The 19,182-nt window shown below is 43.0% G+C and overlaps 1 protein-coding gene across 3 annotated transcripts; it reads right to left on the minus strand.

The window, feature by feature from the left end:
* Nucleotides 1–276: 276 nt before the first annotated feature.
* LOC108613420 (uncharacterized) lies at nucleotides 277–19,092 on the minus strand. Of its 3 annotated transcripts, none has more exons than XM_089468093.1 (14): nucleotides 18,968–19,092; nucleotides 10,656–11,150; nucleotides 10,448–10,575; nucleotides 6,871–7,957; nucleotides 6,342–6,505; nucleotides 5,120–6,283; nucleotides 4,924–5,054; nucleotides 4,500–4,858; nucleotides 4,290–4,435; nucleotides 3,484–3,593; nucleotides 3,295–3,428; nucleotides 1,413–3,232; nucleotides 694–1,352; nucleotides 277–631 (listed from the first exon to the last, which is right to left on the minus strand). In XM_089468093.1, exons 2-14 carry the CDS (start codon nucleotides 10,959–10,961, stop codon nucleotides 486–488), a joined length of 6,354 nt encoding a protein of 2,117 aa, XP_089324219.1. In that variant the 5' UTR covers nucleotides 10,962–11,150; nucleotides 18,968–19,092; the 3' UTR covers nucleotides 277–485. The 3 variants fall into 3 exon arrangements, with proteins under 3 accessions (XP_089324219.1, XP_017862352.1, XP_089324218.1); XM_018006863.2 differs by having other exon boundaries at nucleotides 18,849–19,053; XM_089468092.1 differs by lacking the exon at nucleotides 18,968–19,092 and adding an exon at nucleotides 11,344–11,508.
* Between the last annotated feature and the right edge of the window lie 90 nt (nucleotides 19,093–19,182).

Raw genomic sequence — 19,182 nt, forward strand, 5'->3', positions numbered from 1 at the left:
AAGAAACACAAATGCATATCTAATATGTGATATTATATGTTGTTTGTTTTTGTTGTTGATTTTTATAACGCTTTAACGGTAATTTCTAGTTATTGTCCTTTGAATATGGATATTTTTAGACCCAACATTTGGGGTTTTCTGAAATTTTCGACACATTTTGTTTTGCACTCATAATTGACTCTCTCATTTCGTATCAAAGTCTTGGAGGGCATCGCAGCTACTGGAGTGGCCAGGAGCGCATTGTGGGCGTGGCGCCGTCAAAAACAAAAATAAAACGATAATTAAAAGGTATTTAATATGTAGTGTAAAAAACTGAAGTCTTTTTTAGAGTAAACTAAACTAAAATCGCGAAAATAAAAATCACAAATTCTAATTAGGTTCTCAAAATGAAAACCATACGAATTGTTCTATGCTAAGGACGACGCACGCACACAGACAGAAGACAGACACCCCGCATCACTATCCAGCATCACATCTTTAGGTACTTAGTATCTGGGTACTGTTGGATTAATGACACCGCCAGGTCCAGGCAAGCCGCTGGGTTTGCCCGTTAGGTAGGAATCCACTTGACGCGCCGCCTGACGACCCTCCGTAATGGCCCATACCACCAACGACTGACCACGCCGGCAATCTGCAAAGCAGAATATTTTAAAATTATTCGTTTTCCATGCCACCTCAATCAGTTCCACTTACCGCCTGCTGCGAACACCTTGGGATTGGAGGTGCCATACTGTCCGTTGCATGCTTTTATGTTACCGCGAGGATCCAGCTCCAGACCCAGCTCATTGGGCACCGTCTTCTCCGGCCCAAGGAAGCCCATGGCCAGCAGAATCAGATCAGCTGGGAAGTATTTCTCCGAGCCTGCTACCTCCTGCATGCGCCATGCGCCCGTCTCTGTCTTGGTCCACTCCACCTCGACAGTGTGCACTCCCTTAATATGCCCATTCTCACCCACAAACTCCTTGGTTGTGGTGCAGTATTGACGAGGATCTTTGCCCCACTTGAGGCGCACCTCCTCATGGCCGTAGTCCACACGGAATACCTTGGGCCACTGTGGCCAGGGATTGTCGTCGGCACGCTTTGCTGGAGGCTCTGGCAAAATCTCGAATGTGGTAATGCTCTTTGCACCCTGACGCAATGAGGTTGCAATGCAATCGCAGCCGGTGTCACCGCCACCAATAATGATGACATCCTTGCCCTCGGCTGAAATGATCTCTTTCTTGCCGCCCAGCTGCTTCTTCTGCTGCGCCTCGAGGAACTCCATGGCAAAGTGAATGCCCTGCAGATCGCGATTGGCCAAAGGCAAGTCGCGCGGCCAGGTAGAGCCAGTGGTTAACAACACCGCATCATAGCTGTAAAGTGGAAAAGGTGTTTTGAGGATTTCAATCAGAGCCTATGCATATATGACTTACCTCTGCACCAACTTCTCTGCGCTAGTATCCTTGCCAATGTGCACATTGGTACGGAACTCAATGCCCTCATCGGCCATGAGATCCACACGCCGCTTGACCACCTCCTTGGATAACTTCATGGTTGGAATGCCGTACTGCAGCAGACCTCCGACACGATCGTTGCGCTCAAAGACCGTGACAAAGTGTCCGGCACGGTTGAGCTGCTGAGCAGCAGCCAGGCCGGAGGGACCGGAGCCCACAATGGCCACTCGCTTGCCGGTGCGCGTCTCTGGTATCTCGGCCTTGATCCAGCCCTGCTCGAAGGCATGATCGATTATGGCGCACTCGATATTCTTGATGGTCACTGCTGGTTCCGAGATGCCCAGCACGCAGGAGCCCTCGCAGGGAGCTGGGCAGACGCGACCCGTAAATTCGGGGAAGTTATTGGTCTGGAGCAACTGTCGCAATGCCTCCTGCCATTCGCCGTGGAAGACCAGATCGTTCCACTTGGGTATGATGTTGCCCAACGGACAGCCCGTGGAGTTCGACTGACAGAAGGGTACACCGCACTCCATGCAACGGGCTGCCTGCATCTTCAAGTTCTTGCGCACATGTGGGAAATTGTAGACCTCATCCCAATCCTTCTGGCGAGTGCCTGCATCGCGATATGGAGCCGCCTCGCGCTTGTACTTGACAAAGCCGTGCAGCTTGTCCAGCACACGATCAGCACGCTTCTGTTCCAGTGCCACATCCTGAATGGCTTCTTCGATGTCCTTGATGTGCGGCTCATGTTTGCCGTTACCATTCTCAACAGCTGCCACCTTGGCGGGCTGCTCCTGTGCCGCCTGCTCAGCCAGGTCCTTTAGGGCCTTCTGGTATTCGTATGGGAAGACCTTAACAAATTTCGCCTGCTCTTGTGCCCAGTTATCGAGCAGTTCCTTGGCCACCTTCGAGCCGGTCTTCTCGATGAAGTCAGTCAGGAGCCGCTTGACCAGCGACACATCTTCGTCCAACTGCAACGGCAACAGCTCAACTGATTCTGGATTGACCTTGGGCTTGAAGGAACCATCAATATCATAGACATAGGCAATGCCACCGGACATGCCCGCTGCGAAATTGCGTCCAGTCAAGCCAAGGATAACAACCAATCCACCAGTCATGTATTCGCAGCCGTGATCACCCACACCCTCCACGACGGCAGTCACGCCTGAATTGCGCACACAGAACCGCTCAGCAGCAATGCCTCGGAAATAGGCAGTGCCCTCGGTGGCGCCATAGAGGCACACATTGCCCACAATCACATTCAGATGCGACTCGAACGGTGCGGTGTCTGGTGGCATGATGACTACATTGCCACCACAGAGGCCCTTGCCGACATAATCGTTGGCATCGCCCTTAAGTGTCACATTGACGCCACGTGCCAAGAAGGCGCAGAAGCTCTGACCAGCCGAGCCCTCGAGGAAGATATCAATGCTCTTTCCAGCAGGCAGACCAGCCTCGCCATATTTACAGGCAATGTGATAGCTCAGCGTAGAGCCAAACGCACGCTCTTCGTTGTGTATGGCCATGTTGATGGTGATGTTGTCCCGGCTGCCGTTAAAGATTTGCTGAGCCTGCTCGATCAACTTGTTATCGGAACGCTTTTCCAATTGGAAGTCCTGCTTCACCGAGCCGCCGACAATGTTTGTGCCTGGGCGCAGCTCTAGCGCTGGCTGCAGCAACAGCTTGAGATCCAAATTGCTTGCTTTGATTCCCCGATGGCTGGACATGCGTAGCAGATCGGTTCGTCCAATCAGGTCCTGGAACTTGCGGATGCCCAGATTGGCCATAATTTGGCGGATCTGAAAATGACGAGGGATTAGCATAAGGCACAGAGAAACTCAACTTTGAGTGTCACACTCACATCCTCAGCTAGCATGAAGAAGAAGTTAATGACATGCTCCGGTTTGCCGGTGAATTTCTTGCGCAGCACCGGATCCTGTGTGGCAATGCCCACGGGACAGGTATTCAAATGACACTTGCGCATCATGGTACAGCCTAAGAAAAGGTATAAGAGATTAAGGAACATTGCAGAGGGAAATAGTTAGCCTACCCATAACAATCAAGGGAGCTGTGCTGAAGCCAAACTCATCGGCGCCAAGCAGAGCAGCAACAACCACATCGAAGCCCGTGCGCAGTTGACCATCAGCCTGAACGACGACCCTGCACATCCACAAGCGATCCATGGGAGTAGGAAGATATGACATAGAAAGGAATGCAATGTTAATTGGATACTCAAAATCGAGATTAATGTAATGAGAAGAAATTACGAATGGAGCACAGCGCGGCGCGACGATCGTGCGAGCGAGCAAGTGAGTAGATGGCACCGATCGATGGTTCTTTTCGGTTCGGTTCGGTTTGGATCGGATCGGATCGGATCAGTTCGGTTCGGATCATAATCAATATCATTTCGGTTTGTATTTTGTCTGAATTGGACATGTGGCATGTGTGTGTAGATGGATTGTGTGTGAGCAATCTGGCTATATATACATATATATATCTCGATATATCCGTTGATCTCATGATCATTGACTGAATTTTGAGTATGAAAGACAGCGGCATTAACGACATCATCGAGCTATATGCAATGTTATGTGTAGGTTTATATGTATGGATCACCTTCCTTTATCCGGCTTGCCTCACACACAGATCTGTGGATCAATCCGTTCGATCGTTTCTCTTTAAACTCAATTCTCAATCTCTGTTTATCAACGAGCTCAATAATCTCAATACGTTTTCCAACGCTGTCATCTGGATAACCAGGCTCTTCTTCAGTAATATGTTTCTTTCATGATTAGTAACAAGTGGGGGTTGGGGAACGTGGAACGTGCCCCAGGGGTCTGTTGGTCGAAAACTTACCTTGATCGTAGATTATTCAAAACAAGTACTTGGTGCGTCTCTGCAATTCCAAGCTCCCAGGGCAGGCCAGCATTCTTAATGCCCGTCCAGGAGCTGGCACCGGTGCCGCCATCATGGCCAGAAATGACAATATGTTCCGCTTTGCCCTGTACAGAAGTCATAATTTAGATAAGACACGGAGTACATTTGGAGTAGATCTCTTCAACTTACCTTGGCAACGCCAGAGGCAACCACACCCACGCCCACCTCGGACACCAATTTAACGCTGATGCGCGCATTGGGATTGGAACACTTGAGATCGTAGATCAGCTCGGCCAGATCCTCAATGGAATAGATATCGTGATGTGGTGGTGGCGATATTAGACCCACGCCAGGCACTGATTTTCGTGTCTTGGCAATGTCCTTGGTCACCTTGTAGCCAGGCAGCTCACCGCCTTCACCCGGCTTGGCGCCCTGAGCCATCTTGATCTGCAGATCATCCGCATTGGCCAGGTACGAGGCAGTTACACCAAAACGACCAGAAGCCACCTGCTTGATAGCCGAACGGCGGCTATTGTTAGGATCTTGATCTGAAATAGTTGAAAATAAATACATTAATTACAAGTTGAGTAAGACTTGTTATTCCCAAACTTACTCAGATAGCGATCGGAGTCTTCGCCACCTTCGCCGGTGTTGCTCTTGCCTCCGATGCGATTCATGGTTATGGAGAGCGTTTGATGCGCCTCCAACGAGATGCTGCCGAAGCTCATGGCGCCAGTGGCAAAGCTGCGGAAGATAAATGCGTTAAATTCAGGACCAAATGAAAATGGTAAATCAAAGGGTTTACTAACCGCTTTACAATCTCACTGGCCGGCTCCACTTCGGATATGTCAATCTTTTCACGGTCGGTCACAAATTCTAGCTGACCACGCAGCGCACAGTTCTTCACACTCTCCAGGGTGGTCTTCTTGAAGGCCTCGAAGGCGTTCTTATTATTGTTGACGGCCGCCTCTTGCAGGCTGCCAATGGAGGAGGGTTCGTTGATGTGTGCCTCGCCGCCATGACGCCAATGGTATTGTCCGGGATTGCGAAGAATGTGTGTGTCGGGCGATACCTTGCCATAGGTCAACTGGAAGCGCTCGAGACCCTCTTTGGCCAGTATCTCCAAGGTCACGCCACCAATACGGCTTTGAGTGCCGCGGAAACACTTATCAATCAGCTCGTTGCCTAAGCCCACTGCCTCGAAGATCTGGGCGCTCTTGTAGGACTGCAGTGTGCTGATGCCCATCTTGGCCATTACCTTAGCAATACCAGTATCGATTGCCTGAGCGTAGGCGGCGTAGATCTGCTTGTCGGTGACATCTGCACTGATGACGCCATCATCCCGTAGCGCCTGGGCCAGTTCGAAGGCCAAATAGGGGCAGATAGCGTCGGCGCCATAGCCGAGCAGAACACACACGTGGTGCACCTCGCGTGCCTCGGCCGTCTCCACAATAATGCCCACCTTCATGCGTTGCAATGTCTCGATCAGATGATGATGCAGTGCACCCAGCGCGAGCAGAGCTGAAACTGCGACACGTTCGTTTGAGCCAGCCTCGCGATCGGATATAACGATCAGCTGATAGCCCGCCTGAGCAGCACTGGCACCCTCCCGACAGATGCGCTCGATGCACTCCATGTAGCCCCGAGTGCCCTCGCTATACTGGAATGTAATGTCCAGGACCTTGGTCTTCCACCCACGGTGCGTGTTGCGCTTAAGCAGCTGGGTATCTGGAATGCTCAATATGGGATTTGGCAGCCAAATGCGGTGGACCTGCTGTGCCGATGGCTGCAGCAAATTCGCCTCTGGCCCAATGGGACATTGCATGGACATGACCACCTTCTCGCGGAATGGATCGATAGGTGGATTGGTCACCTGTGCGAAGAGCTGCTTAAAGTACTCATACGGAATGGGCTGAAAGCCGGACAAGCAAGCCAGCGGTGCATCGTTGCCCATCGATCCAAGTGCCTCTTTTCTGTAAAGAGATTGCAAAAGTTGTTGATGTGTTCAACTAACGGGCGAAGATCACCTACTTGTTCTTGAACATGGGTATCAGGAGCATGTTGACCGTCTCCGTGGTGTAGCCGAAGAGCGAGAGTCGCGGATCGAATATGCCGCGCTGCGATGCTGGCGGCTTCGGTGGCTCCTCGATGGGCGTGTTCAGCACATTCGCATTACGAATCTCATCCAGCGTGATCTGATGGACGGAAACAAGGTGCGACATGGATTAAACTAACTGTTTTTGGATAGCTGTGAAACAAGGACATGCGATGCAACCCAACGTAAAGCAACAAAATGTCTACAACGACTACGACTCGGCTCAAGATCCGACAACTCACCATCTAGGATTAGTCCACGTCAGATATACATACATATATCACATTGAGAGCATTGTAGAGAAATGGATAACAACAACAATTACAATTACAGAGAGTTATTTATATTAGCATTAACCAATTTTGAGTGTCGACCTGTTTAGCTGTGCTTCGCGTGTCAGAGGGGAGGGAGTGATACCATGTTGGTGGAACTCTACGATTCAGGGATTCAGGGGAGCCAACTTACCTTCTGCTGCAGCCACTCGGAGTGGGGACGCGACTTCGCAATGCGCGACTTCAGCTCAATGTCCTGGATAAGCTTCTGCTCCTTGGTGTCCACCAGCAACATACGACCTGGCTTGAGGCGACTCTTGAGCGTCACCTGCGACGGATCGACATCATAGACGCCCACCTCGCTGGCCATGACCAGCACATTCTCCTTAGTCACATAGAAGCGAGATGGACGCAGTCCATTACGATCCAGCACGGCTCCAATGTAACGACCATCGGTGAAGCTGATCAAAGCCGGCCCATCCCACGGCTCCATCACACAGGCAGCCCATTGATAGAAGTCGCGCTTCTCCTGGGGCATCGTGCGATCGTTCTGCCAAGCCTCCGGCACCATGGTCATCACGGACTCGGGCAGTGAACGGTCACTTGCCATTGTTATGAATTCCAAGACACAATCGAACGAGCCCGAATCGGATAGATTGGGCTCCACCACGGGATAAAGCTTCTTCAGCTGATCGCCAAACAGCTCCGACTGCATGACACCCTCGCGAGCCTTCATCAGATTCACATTGCCACGCAGCGTATTGATCTCGCCGTTATGGGCCAGGACGCGCAGCGGATGAGCTCGCTCCCAGCTGGGGAAAGTGTTGGTGGAGAAGCGCGTGTGCACCAGGGCCATATAGGTCTCAAATTCGGGATCCTGCAGGTCCGTATAGTACTCCCACAACTGATCCGAGGTGAAGAGACCCTTGTAGACCACAGTGCGATCCGACAAGGAGCAGATGTAGAAGCGCCTGCCCTGTTTGGCCAGCTCATGGCTAGCCCGCTTGCGCAGCACAAACACCTGACGCTGGAAGGACTTCTCGTCCAAGCCTTCAGGACGAGCGACAAACACCTGACGCGACAACGGCTCCGACTTCCGTGCAACAACGCCAATGGCCTGCTGATTGGTTGGCACGGTGCGCCAGGCGAGCACCGACAAACCCAGACTCTCGGCCAGCTCGTTGAACTCAGCTTCGGCGGAGGCAGCCTGGGCCTCGTCCAAGTAGAAGATGCCCGTGGCATAGTTGCCCAACTCGGGCAAGTTTACGCCCTTTTCAGCACTGTAGAGAAAGCAAAGTATAGTATTAGGTATGGTTAGCAAAAATGTAACTACCCTAACTAATATAGGGAATCGTATTCTAATCTAAGCTTTCCGCCCAGTGCGCGTCAAACCCTTGGAGGGACGTTAAAAATTGCGCAGGTTTCATTGACAATCGCATTGAAACGCTTGTCTAGCCCGGTTGAGCTGATGCCATTCATTTATCACCATTCATCGTGCATTTCACTTCCATTACGTCAAAATGACGAAACATCTGACGCCTTATCAGCAGCAAGCGTCGCCTGTTGGTCGTCCGTTTGCCATTTAAAACGCGCATTAAAATATACAAAACAGCGAGTTTAGAGAACTCTCGTTCGCTGATTGCACAATTTCGTTGAACATGTGCTCATGTGTCTGACCCAATACATTTCCTGAACTTGAAGTCATAGAAAACCTTTATGATCATGCACCCAATCCACTCTACACTCTCATTCCACTTGCGGACTTGAAATCTATAGACTAATTTAAGTTTGCTCCCACTCTCTCTCTCTCTCTCTCTCTCTCTCTCTCTCTCTCTGTCTCTCTTTCAATTTATTTTTAGTGTGATTCAGGGATTTTCAATCAAAGCTTTTTGTCATAATTAGGTGTCGAGGTCTAGGTGTTAATTAAGCACTGTTTATAGCCAAATAAAGAGTATTTAATATGAATTAGAAGTCAGCTAAGCAGCTGCCGCTTTAGTAAATTAACAATGAATCACTGGGAATTATCAGTCCAAGTTTTTTTTGTTTTTAAGTGTTATAAAATACGGGCGCGTTCGGTTATTGCTCCCAAAATCAAGTTCAAGTAAATATTTCCAAAGTGAGTAAGGATTGATCTGAGATTAAATTCTGGTCATTTTAAATATTTTATGACCCGAAAGTCAAGCAGTAATAATCGAAATCCTAAAAATAATAATATTCATATTATATGTTAATGGAATTATTTCGAAGAAACAGAGAGATTCCGAGTCTAAGCATTATATTGACAAAAATGACACAAAAAAAAAAAAAAAAAAAAAAAACATTAAGCATTCGAAAAACAAAGATTTGAAATTTTAAAAATAAATAAAAAAATTGTACACATTCCAAAATATTCCAAAAATATCTATCCATATACATATATTTATTTCCCTCGGCTATATATATTCTATAATTATATCTCTCTGCATACTAATTTCTACATAATAATATTTTTGAAGCAATTATAGTATAATTTAACATATTTTATTATTTTAATCTTAGTTAAATTAGAATTCCTGTCGTTATGTGTAAATGTTTTCAAAGCTAGTAGAAATCCCAATAAACACTAAATAAATATAACGTTAAAAAGAAGAAGAAGAAGCTCATTACAGCCCATGTGTCATATTTGACAAGCCTTGTCATATTTCATTTGTTTTATTTCGCATTGCACTGTTAATAAATATAATTTAAAAATTTGGGCTAAAGTTATTACCTGTGAATTGCGCAGCATTCTCTACTGAAAACCCCTTGAGTACTTTCTGTATATAACCGAAAATTGTCTAAATTATTGAATAATAGCTAAGCAAAGCGTGCCTGGAACTAAAAGCCCGTATCGAGCAAACAACGAATTTTTCATGGCAATCAAATCCAACTACAAACACAATTTGGCAAAAAAAAATGAAATGATTCTGCCACATGTGAAGGAGTATTTCATTATAAACTATTTTTGACGCGCTCGCCTGATGTTCAACTGTTTTTATTATTTTTATTTGTGGGTCGAGACCGAGCCAATGAAGCACATACATACGTACATATACACATCTGTATAGTACATACATTAGTAAAATAACAAAATTGCATGTAGAACATTTCTAGAAAAAGCAACAGCGCACACGGAATGCCCTCAAATACCCATTAGATATCAATATTTTAATTAATAAACTAAATCACGTGAAATGCTGAAAGGTATCTCTAATCTCTGCAAAATTATTATTTTTTTATCACATATATAATATATATAAATTATAGTTCTTTCGCATATCGCATAATCACTAAACTAAATCACGTGGTATTCTGCAAAAGATATCAGTTATCTCTGCAAAATTAAATTATTAATTGTTTTCTTTTAAAAAAGAATTTTTAAATATTTTATAGCTATTTATATCACAAAATTAATTAAATAGAAGTTTGCTATGCATTAGATTAGATAGCATACGTCAAATTCAACAGAGACTGAGAGAGAGGAATGTATAATGTAGCACAGTTTGTTTGCAAAAGCCCCATAGCTATTATACTCTCAACTGAAAGTAGGGCATACAAAAGCTGATAGCTTTGACTTTATGTTTTGTTTGTGTATTTCGCGCACGAGATCGCAGCGATATCGCCGTCATCGTCAACAACGTTTAAGACATTCATCAATGGCAGCCGGCAAATAGCTGTAAAGTTGCCAAGTGCATGTGCCCCCATGACTTCTCCCCTTGTCAGACCTATTCCTATTTACAATGTAAACTTACAGAGCCTTGGCATAGAGCCCGTGAGGAATGGAAGCCAATACACCAGCGCCATCGCCGGTGTCGTTGTCACAGGCGCAGGCGCCGCGATGATTCATCCGTTCTGACAAGGTCTGGGCATCACGAAGAATCTGTAAGCAGAGACAAGAAGAAAGAAAGAGTAGCAATAAATCAAAGAATAATGCTATATGTAGTTATACAACAAATTTACCTTGTGAGAGCGTTTGCCATCGATGGCCACAATGAATCCCACGCCGCATGCCTCATGCTCGTTCTGGGGATCGTAGAGTCCCTGTTTACCAGGTGCCTCCCATGGCATCTGCTTCGGCTGCTGCTCCTGCTGCTCTGCAACATGTTCTTCAGCCTGAACTTGACTCAAATTCGAATCATTCGATGCACTGCTCACAAAACGTTCGTTATCGATATTAATATCGTTTTCAAAGTTATCGGTATTGTTGCCGCTTTCAACACTTGTTGCACATTCAAATTCGCAATTGTCAGTGGTTATTGGTGCCATTATACGTTGTTACCGGTGCACTTGCTTAAACTGTTCTTCGCTTTGCGTTGCTGTTCGATAAATAATATGCAAATTATTTTATTTGAGTTTTGCTTTATTGTTTTTCTTTTGCTTTTCACTTTTGGTTTTAATTTTCAGTTGCACTTGGTTATAACAGTTAATTTGGCACAGAAAACGTGATTGTATTTGCTGTAAGAGAATAAAAATAAATTATTTATTTCAATTGAATTGACACATATTTTTGCATTAACAGTTTTGATTTTGCATGCACGCACATCACTACACAAGTAAAAAATGCAAACACACACACATGTACACGTTCACGCATGTATTCACTATATTTTTTGCTAGCCTCAACTTTTTTTTATACACAAGCACTTACTCGAGGGCACACGCGACACTGACGGCTGCTCACAAGCGACTGAATACTGACTGTGAAACATTGCGACGACTAACCCCCAACAGCGTGTGCCTGCTGAGTGGAAATAGCGCCAGGAACAGCGCAGTAGCAGAGCAGAACGACAGATCTATCGTTGTGTGGCACTCAAATTCTCAATAGTTGTTGATCAGTGGATCAACCCTTTTAAATAGGTGTGCATGCATACCTGAGAGACGCTCACATTGCATTTTACATTTGTATTTGTTCTGCTCTTCTGACTATACAAAATGTATACTCAACAACCCTCTCCCAGTAAGGAAGTGGTAGTGTGAGAGAAGAACAGCAAACGCTCGTTGAGCAAGAGCAGCGCAGGCATAGCTATCTTTCGTTCAAGCTGACACACTCTCTCTCTCTCCTTCTCTCTCGCAACTCCTATCCTTAGCTAGAGTTCTTACATACCTAAATTTGAGTTCTACTGCATTTTTCATTTGCTGCTGCTCAAATGCTGCTGCGTAAAATAAATTTTCACTTGAGTAGAAGAGCGAGAAGAGATTCGCAGTTTTATCAAACGTTCGTTTTCCTTACGTTATCAAATAGTGGAATACTTTATATATATGTTTATTAATACTGTTTTACACATATTTATATATATTGATCAATTACAGCACATGTTCTTTACGAGCGCAACGGGCGAATTAAAATTTTAAATGCCCTTATACGCTTAAATTATAAATAAATGATTCTCAAACGAGAAAAACAGCCACAAACAATAACAACGCCAAATACGTAACAAAATAAAATTCATAATTTAAGGATGCAAGTTTCGTAATCAAATAACACAAATTTATTAAAAACAATGCAAATTATTATTAATTTGAATTTGTTTTGTATTTTTCTTTAAAGTAAAATATATATACATATACATATACATATGTACACACATAAACATGTTTGGCATTAAATGTTCTGTACAAAATTTCTCATTTCGATGATGTTTTCGCATGATGAGTTTATCAACCTTAGCTTCAGAAGGTGCATTTCAATTCATGTATAAGATTTAATTTTTAAGCAGCTCTATATAGAGATAAATTAGAATTATCTATTTTTAACAAAATGCAAATTTGTTTGTCATAGCGAAAAGCGAAAAAAACAACAATAAAATTGCCACAACAAAATCGCACGAAAATTTTCCATGACACGCGCCCCATGAAATACAGATAGAAATAGAGAGAGGGAGAGAGCGAATAGAAATTGTCTGTGGCTCGTGAATAATTTTGGTATCGTTCAAGCTATCTTTGTTAATGAATTCTGCAAAATTTAATCAATCAATGCCGACAAAGCTACGAGTTCAGCGATCTAGCGAAATACGTGGATTGGCTTGTCTTGCCCTTCTCTGATACGTATTATCAAGCAATCTTTTGGTCTCTCATAAATCAGTCATTCTTGCATGTATATATACATATAAACATACTCATGTATTGTAAATTGGCCAAAGTCCCAGCACAGCCAGCCAAACAGCCTACCGGCCGGCAAGAAAGCAATTGAGCTTATCTGCTAGTGCAATACGTCACGCTACAACGTCGACGTCGGCGGAGACGTAAGACGTATGACACATTGATGAAATACACACGCACTTTGCTCGTGGCCCGAGACGAGAGCGGGAAGCTACGACTATAAACAGAATGAGATTGTTTTTTGGCAGTCGAAAAAAAGAACAAACAAACAATTTTTAAACGATAATCTTCGCGTGCGAATGTTGTTATTGGGGGTCTGCGATTAGTATCAGGTGTCTAACATGCGGCTGGCAAATGTCTGCGGCTGGGGTGGAGTCAGGAGTGCAACTCACACTCTATAAAGCTAATCAGTAGTAAAGGGGGTATATAGTGCTAGTCGGTAGACAGCCTATGTGTAGCTGCTGTTTTATAACAGAATAGAGGGCATTGGTTAGTCGAACCCTTGGTTAATTTTAATATCTGAAGCATATCTTATGTGCTTTGTCATACCTATGCAGCAGACCCTCCCATTCAAACGATAAGATCCCGTTCGACGGGTTTTTTGGCACCCTGGACTTTTTCACAAAGTGCGCAATAAGCGATAAACGAATTGAGCTAAAATAGATTGATTTTAATCTGGGAAGAATGCAGACTATTGATAAACCTGCGCGATTTAGATTTATGATAGCAGAGAACCAAGTCTGTATTTAGTCTAAAAATAAAAATTAATTTTATGAATGGGTGTTTAATGGAATTGGTGGTTAATACTGATAACAATTTCAATGAAGCGCATGTGGACGTGATGTAGGTCGGACCCGAGTCCAAAAATCTGCCAAAACAGTGGAAAAGTTTAAAGAGAGACAATAAAAATATATAATCAGATAGCAGAGATATACTACATATATATATGAATACTTTACGAAGAATACATGACTAGTTATACTATCTTCATAAGTAGAGGTTTGCTTTTGACTGTTATATCTTTCCTTGCTACTGAAGATTATCTATCTTACATAACTTTGACCTATGTTCCATAAAAACCCCATAAGAATCGCGTTATAAACATAGATATAAGATAGGCAAAGTTTATATAATGAAATATCTGCACCTTCTGGTTCAGCAAGAGTACATGACATAAGCAGGAAGAGGCAAAAACTAAGAATAGAGGCGGGGAAGATGTGCCAACCAGTGCCAGTCCAGCGCGTCAGTTCAAAGTCCCATCTGCATGCCTCTATATATAGACTAAAGTTATATACAAATACATATACCCAGATATACATTTACACAAATATCTATATCTAGCCTATGATATATTTATTATGTAAACAAATGGTACGATTACGAGGAATGCAACAAGTTTCAATAACCTCCCAGCGAATAAATGTTAAACAATCAAATACGCAAACAAGAATAAATATCGTTTGCGATAAACAAAAACTGTCTGAAATTATGGGACTGGGCAATGTTGCGTGTCGAAGGGTTTCGCGTTCCATACAGTAAAAATAGACGCCAATATTTTTGTGAGAAACGTGCGAGACAAAGCATATCGTTAATATAATATATCGTAAATCTCAATAGCTTTAAGCATTAAGTAATCAAATATTATAAATGGAAAATTTATTTAAATATAAAAACGTTTGCATGAGCTATAGAAAATCAAATATCGTACTAGCAATTGTAGATCGTAAATCCATATTTTAGAATCAAATATCGTAAATCTCATATTAACTTTATTATGATTTTCCGTTTACGATATATAGTTAGTAAATTAGCTTTATCTTACTCGATCGAGCTACTGTTAACGTCTTATCATTTGGGTTTTCAAGCAGCTGCTAACTTTATTGGTATGTTATAGATACTATATACCCGCCATAGGCTTTATATTATAGATGAGTGTATGTGCACCGGCTGTGCAAACAACTATACCGAGATAGTGCCAATTAAGCGTAAATCCACAAGATTTTAATAATAGTAACAATTTGTGTTCATTATCGAGATATTGCGCTTGCCTCCCCTATTTAATTAGCCAATGGATTGTATATCTCATAGAGAAAGCAAACCGTTTTCTGTTCCCTTCTCTCTATTTTTGCTCTATAAAACGCCTCACGCTTCGGTCGATTTTTTATTGCGCTTTACAATTACCTTGAGTAAATAACAAAAGTTATTTTTTATTTTTTCTGTTTTTCTGTTTGCTTGTAACTAAATATTTCTATCGGGCATATACATTTGTCTAGCATTCCCGACTGGACTGGCGGCTAGGGTTTCTGTAACTACCTTTGGAGTCTCTATATAATATAGTAGTTAGTGTTATGCTAATAGTATGCTGGAGATGGCACGATCTAAGCTCTATTATTAAGTGTTAAGTGGAGACCGTAGACAATTCCAGTTGAATCAATAGTTTGCCTCTATATTACTACTGAATAGTAGTAGACTTATCTGGTAGCTAGTTGAGCAGATGAGCATGTTACACCTCTTTTTTTTCCAGTGTATGCATGTTCGATATTAAGAGACTACTTTTGTAGCCAGTTTTCTACCCACTCGCATCGCATTTGTCCAGATAATATAACGTGCTATGTCTATTTATAGCAGGTTCGACCTAGGCGCGGCTCCTCCCCGATCCGGCGCGAACACCGCGTCAATTAGACAATGGCTGGAATGAATGCACTTGCACAGGCGAATAAACAAACGACGCATTTGCATTCCAGGGCGCGGGTCAAAGCTAAGGCAAAGTAATATTGGAATAGGTTTTCTGAGACCTTTAATGTTGGAGCCTCACCTATATAGCTTATGTAACTGACCCTATGTCAAGCTATTATTGGAAGACAATAACTGGAGCAACCTAGAAATGTATATTCAGAGCAGCTCTTATATAAGATTTACTCTAGGTTATAACTGTGTGAAGACAACTCTAATACTTTGAATAAGTTTACGTAGCACGCAACTATTTGGACCTGGCCCATGGAATTTGATTTTCCTAGAACTGTTACACTTCTATGGTCTTTCCTTTCAATATCTTAAACAACACTGTTAGTAATTTTTGTTCCCAATCAGGACACCAACTCCATTGTTTCGCTTGCTGACGTCACTTAATGTCGATTTCTTAGCATGCAGTTGAAAGAGGTTGAGGCGTGGTAGCTTATCAGTGCGTGGTCGATGTAATCCTAGTAATAGCGAATCGGTCAGGCGCTACATCCATTGTTATACAATATCAGTATGCAATGCCTTGCTCAAGCTGCCGACGCATTTTGAGGCAGTCAAGAACATGTGAATGTGTATATAGAACATAATCCCACATATAAATCAAAGGGCATTAAGTGCAACGTAAAATTCAATTAAGGAAATTGGCGTCAGCAAATGCAGCTCAATCAATTGTACATAACAACAATTTGTTATCATAAGTATTTTTTGTTGTTGTTGTTTTGGCTATCATTATTGTTGTTATTGTCGTTGTTGTTGCAGCTATTTGGCATACCTTAAGCAGATGCCCTGTTTACGACGCAATTGGGGCAGAATTATATCACGTTTTTTCCCGGTTCGCACTGGAACTGGGGGCCTAGGGATGTGGTTGGTGCTGTGGTTACAGCGACGCCTGTCGCCTAACCACACACAGAATGTATCCAATTTCTCTCTGTCTCAATTCGCTAGTCAATCAAGACTTGTTAGTGAATTACTCGAAAACAAATACTAATTGAAATGGAAATGAAATTGTTGTTGTTTTGCTAAAGGGCACCTGCGCCACACCTTTTAGAAAGAATTCTGATCACACAACTGTAATTTGATGGAATTATATAAAACTGCCTTGAGAATTATATTAGAAAGCATTTATTCTTTAATAAAATATACACTCATGGTTGTCAAACCGTAATTATTCTAAAATATGCTAGAATCTTTGGGTCACACCTATTAATTTGACCATGAGTGTATATAATATAGAAATTCAATATTCAGTGAAGACTCATAAAGTGTTCATATATTAGAATATTTCCCTAATTTAGTTTGATTGCTTTTTAAAAGAACATATTTAATAATTTTATTAAAATGTTATAAATAAAACTGTATGTGTTTTGTCTACAAGTCTTTACTGTACTTCGATGTTGTTGCTTTATACATCATATTTCCTTCTGCCATAGATTTTGCCTGAAATTTTGTTTGCTTGGCATTTTATTTGCTCTGCATTGCAAATTCTTTTTCAAATGTATTTATAAACTTTCATCTCGCTTCGAATTTCGCTCAACTACTTCTGCACATCCATAATTATCTAGATTTCAATTTAGACCGGTTTTTCTTATAACCGGCTTGAAATATTTGGCCGTGAATACCCTTTACGGGTCTATAACACGCTCTGCGGAATACCAATTAGGGCATTCGCTCAAGTCTCACAGATAGAAGAGCAATTAAATGGCTTTTACGCCATTGCCTAAGAGGCAACACAAACACATGCACACACTCGCGCACATACAGCAAAACAAAGACAACAATGTTATCCTTAAAATTGAAGTGCACTTGAAAATCCGTTAACAGCGTGAAAAGGACTAGAAAAATACAAGCTAAGTGCTTGCAGCTGATTATGTAAGCTTACGTAAGGGAGAACACAAAATACGCTGGAAAAGTGCGAGAGATGCTGTGAAGCATAACACAGCACAAGCTTTGCAGAGAGTGAGAAATGGAAAGAGAAAAGCAACATTTATGTATTAATGCTATGCACATGCATACATAAATACACTTGTTTATATAAAAGATAAATGTCAAAGGGCATGATGGTATTAGTGACGTAGAAAGGTATTGGCAAAGCTTTAACGTACACATACGCATACGCACACACTTGCGCAAAGGCGATATGTTGACGCCTACGTCACGTACGCAGAGCGCTGTCGACGTCGACGCCGACGCTGTAGGAGGCTGCTCAAAGGCATGAAAAACAAATTAAATTGAGAAAGGCATGCACAAGGGAATGTCAAATTTTTTGACGAAGGATACACGCAAGCAAACATATACACACATACACGCACAAACATCTCAGATGAATGTGTGTATGTTTGTTTGCTGGGCACAAATTAAATGCCAAGCGCCCCCAATTGCCATTGTTACTCGACAGCAGCAGCAACAACTACAAACACAACAATATTGACAACGACCAACGCGCAGAGCAGAGCAGTGGCGGCGACAACCGCGTCAAAATCACTGCCATGGCCTGTGCGTCGCAATTGCAGAGCTAACCTTACACTGACCTTGAAGCGGAGCAGTAGAGCAGGCCTGGCTGTCTACTCTAGAGCAGCTTTGGCGCGCACATGGCAAGATAGCGAATCGAGCTGTAGTTATCGTCGTCGTCGCCGCAGTTGTCGACGTCGCGTGCAAAGAATACCAGAAAGCAGAAAAAGAAAAAAAAAATAGTAAAGCGAAACGTATATCACGACTGAAGAACGGGAGAGCAGCATAAACATTGCTAATACATACAGAAGCTAAACGCATTCGCACACATCACATACAGCACTCACACTCTCACGCACACGAATAGAACAATCAACTTTAGTTCGCCATCGACAAGGGCCATGTACTTGTGGCAGGACGGGGGTAAGTGAAGAGCACAAGCTGCTTGCGCTGTCACAGAGCCGGCCATAAATAGAGTACCATTAAGTAATCACTTGAAATCATATGATAGACACACGTAGCTGGCAATATTAATAGTAGCTGCCTGATACCACAAATTTATTTTAAGCGTATCTAATTGTATGCACTGCACTGTCAGCTGTAGGCGGGCCTACTTCATTCTACTTCATTCTCTCCCCAATTTTCTTCTTTCGCTTTGGCTTGTATACACATTCGTATGCGAGTATACAATGTGAGTGTGTATGCGCTTCTATGTGAAGTTTATCGATTTTTGCAAACGCATATTCGCTGTGCCGGAAATAATTATGTGGGTGCCCAAACTCAAATGCACTTTCGATTGTTTAAGGTATTTAGGAATCACATTTTTTTTCTTTTATTTATTAAATTAAACATTTTTAGAATTATTACTTTTCCGTCACACTCTTTTTCGTTGATTGTTGTTTGCCGTTTAACTGTTTTCACATTAAGCACAAAATGAAGAACTTTTTCAGTATATATGTACGTTTGATTTTATCACTTCGATTTACTTTTATTATATCAACGTCCGATGGATTCAGAACGCGACTGATTCCTTCAAAAGACCGAAAGAGAATGAACGAGAGCCTAGGACGAAAGTCGCATTTTCATACACTCAAAAGCGCAAGAGGAGTACGAAAGAGTGAGAACGAAACTCGAATTGAGAGCTTTTGCTGCCTAGCAGATGTTGCGACCGACGCAGTTCTCATATGACTATTCTAAGCGG

This window comes from Drosophila arizonae, chromosome 4 (assembly GCF_054131065.1).
Source record: "Drosophila arizonae isolate 15081-1271.41 chromosome 4, UAZ_ARI_1.0, whole genome shotgun sequence".
NCBI lineage: Eukaryota > Metazoa > Arthropoda > Insecta > Diptera > Drosophilidae > Drosophila > Drosophila arizonae.

Excerpts from the sequence above, each read along its gene's own strand:
- LOC108613420 (XM_089468093.1), bottom strand. The coding sequence starts at position 10,961 with ATGGCACCAATAACCACTGACAATTGCGAATTTGAATGTGCAACAAGT. Across the intron at positions 4,859-4,923 it reads AGACTCCGATCGCTATCTGA|ATCAAGATCCTAACAATAGC; the intron begins GTAAGTTTGGGA and ends CAACTATTTCAG. Across the intron at positions 3,429-3,483 it reads AGCTCCCTTGATTGTTATGG|GCTGTACCATGATGCGCAAG; the intron begins GTAGGCTAACTA and ends ACCTTTTCTTAG.